The sequence below is a fragment of the Talpa europaea genome, assembly GCF_964194135.1.
Source record: "Talpa europaea genome assembly, chromosome: X".
Lineage (NCBI taxonomy): Eukaryota > Metazoa > Chordata > Mammalia > Eulipotyphla > Talpidae > Talpa > Talpa europaea.
The window spans coordinates 63,209,481-63,212,511 of NC_140081.1; the positions used below are offsets into that span (position 1 = coordinate 63,209,481).

Below are 3,031 nucleotides of genomic sequence, written 5' to 3' on the forward strand. Positions count from 1 at the left end.
TGTCTCCAGAGATAGGAAACCTAAACCCATTCCTCTCAGCGGTTTACAGGGCAACTTGGATCTGCCTAGAATACATAGAAGTACATTTTTATGGGCATGTGAGTGTCTAACCTTCTATCAAAATATTCCATGGGTTCACATGACAACTTCATTTGTCTTCATGGAAGGAATTGCTGAATAGTCCTTAGACCAATGAAGACAGAACTGCTTGTTTTCCATAGAAGCTGGTGCTGACACTGGCAAGGGCAAAAGCCCCCTGTTCACCAGTTTTTCTGCCTTTTCAACTCTGGCCTTTCTCCTCATAAATTGTTGTCTTGTAGGAATGTGTTTTGTGCCCCAAGTACCTGTAGGCTGGTAGGCTTTGGGATTGCTTAAGCATCAAGATGTCTGAGGTTTGCTGTCTTTCGTATCATTTTCACCTGCCTGTCCACTTTTCGTAGGTGCTATTAGGATGTTATCTTCTAGAGCAGAGCTTGGGAAACTTTTTCTGTTAGGGCCAGATATATATGTACGATTTCCGGGAAGAGCCATATTTAACAACTCAACCTCTGTAGTGCAAACCCAATCATATACAATTTCACCCCGAGAAAACTTTATGGGCACCATGTAAATTCCATTAATTTTTACATGTAAATTCTGTAATTTCATTTAACCTTTACGGGTCAGAAAAACTTGATTTTTCAGCCGTTAAAAAAAATAACATTTATTCTTTCATTGCCTACCTGTTCTAAAATTCTAACACAAGACTATCTTCACACCTAATATGCATTGCACCTACCTAGTACATTCCAAGGCAACTTTGCGGCCCCAGATCTATTGGGACACTTGACCTGAGTCCTTAAGAGAGACTGCTCCTAAGTTAGGTGTCATCTGGGTATCCATTGAATTCACTGACATTGTCTCTTGGTATCGAATGCAATATAGGGTAATTCTTGACATTCTTAGGGTTCAAAGAATAGTGTGAGGGACTGCCTCAGATTGAAAATGAAGTATTCCTTCACAAATCTTGTATAGTCCAATGAACTAAGGAGATTTTTTGGGGGGAGAACCAGACAAGGTCTTCTGAAGGTAAATAGGGATCTAGTCACACTTTTAAAGAACAGAATGACTTTTCAATACATTCGGAGTTCTAGAGCAATCGGTGGGACTTTTTCACCTTGAAGAGACCTGAACATCAATATTCGAAGAAGATGGGTACAGGGAACAGCAGCAGAGGAATGGAGCTACTGACCCCTTAAACCACTGGGTTTGGTTGTGAGGATAGACCTGGAATTTTCTCGTATGTGATAGGATTATCTAAAAGACTGGGTCATGCGTATTCCAGTGGGAACAAGAGCTTGGAGAAAAACCACAAACTTAACATTTTATTAAACACCCATAGTAGCCCTGGAGGTAACTGTTATTGTCATCTTGCTGATAAATTTTTGAAGAGATTCTGTGACAAGTGTTTAGTCAGTGCTCACATTGGTTTTATCAGGTAGTTCTTTATTAAGTACTTAACTATGTCAGCTGTGAAAAAGAAAACATTCATAATTCTATCATAAAGAACACCTATATTTTTGTAGATGGTTTATATAAAATAATGTAAGATTTGAAATAATATATACGCAGGATGCTTTTTTAAATTGCTTTATTAACATCACAATATATAATAAGCTCTTTCCATGCAATAGGTAAAACGCCCCTGCTGACAGAAACTTACAGACTGGGTGAAAAACACAACATTCAATTAGAAGCTGGTAGTAAGAGACCCAACAAGAAACAAGTAACATCAAAAGGTTTACAACAAAGGTACATCACAAACATGTAAGTTTAGGAAGCAGGCGTGTCTCCCTATTAGCTTCAGGGGAAACAACAGGATTCAAGGCATAAGGCAAAACTCATCATGATGGTCTTGGCGAGGGGGGTCAGTGCTAACTGCGCGCAGACTATGACTGGACTGCTTTTCCCTCAGCTTTTCCATCAGCTGCCTCACCTCCTCCCCAATCCTTTCCATATTCTCCTCTCTCACCCTCGCCTGTGGCTCTCCAAGCTTCTCAATCACTTCCCATCTATACTGCTGGATGGGCTGCCGGATGCGGGACCGCCTACGGCTTCCTCTAGGCAAAGAATATTCACCAGCTTCCAAAGGGAGGGCCAAGGGCTCTCCTTTATTAGCGTCGTGCTCCTTTTCCTCCTTTTTCTCATGCCCCGCGTTGGCATTTTCCATGTTGAGATTTTTTACTACTTGTTCTTCTTTGGACGCCATTGCTCCTAAGAAAAAACAGACCAGAAAAGGGGCTATTTTTTGGTGGCCCGATCAGCACCGAGGACAGAGGCCCTACTACGCACCTTTCAAGATTAAGAGCCCAGGATCTCAAAAGCTTCTTAATATTTCATCTTTCCCACCTGAGAGGCTTCCTGCGCCCTCTAGGGGGCCCCGAGTCCCAGCTCTCCCCCTTCCCTCTCGCTGCCCTCCCCTCCCTCGCCCCAGACCCACCATTTTCCAAGCCAATCCAGTCCCCAGGCCTCTGCAGGCACCAAAATGGAGGACGCAATTGAGTGGGGGGGCGGTGCTGGGGTCTCGGGGCTTTGCACACGCCTCCCACCCCGCCCCCCACCAAGTCCCCAGCACCCACCTGGGCCTATCCTTGCTGTCTCCTCCTCCCGATTCTCGCCACGAGCGCGCCGCCGGGACACCGGGACCTGCAGAGGGCCGGGGAGGGGGGGGGGGGTCCAGGCGGCTGCGGCCGAGCGCTCGACGCCGCACGACCCCGCACGGCCCCGGGCCCCCACGCCGCCGCCACCCGCGTCTCCCGCCCGCGCCCCCAGCCGCCCCTGCCCGGACCCCCCTTTGCTGCACCACCGGGACGGGGGCGGGGCGTCGGAGAAGCCTGCGCGGGGGGGGGACGACAGGTGTCGGCAAACGGTGGGGGCCTCCCCCCAGGAAAGGCCTGCCAGCTTCTGCCGCCCGCCCAACGCGGGGCCGCGGCGGGGCATGGGGGCGGCGGTCTCCGCGCGGCTCGGCCGGGTCCCGGGGCAGCCGGAGCTC

General features: G+C 48.5%; 1 protein-coding gene across 1 annotated transcript; it reads right to left on the bottom strand.

Moving 5' to 3' along the window:
• Positions 1-1,861: 1,861 nt before the first annotated feature.
• LOC311187314 (protein BEX1-like) lies at positions 1,862-2,248 on the bottom strand (the record flags this gene model as incomplete). The annotated part of the gene is made up of 1 exon (XM_084258651.1): positions 1,862-2,248. One exon carries the CDS (start codon positions 2,246-2,248, stop codon positions 1,862-1,864), a length of 387 nt encoding a protein of 128 aa, XP_084114777.1.
• Between the last annotated feature and the right edge of the window lie 783 nt (positions 2,249-3,031).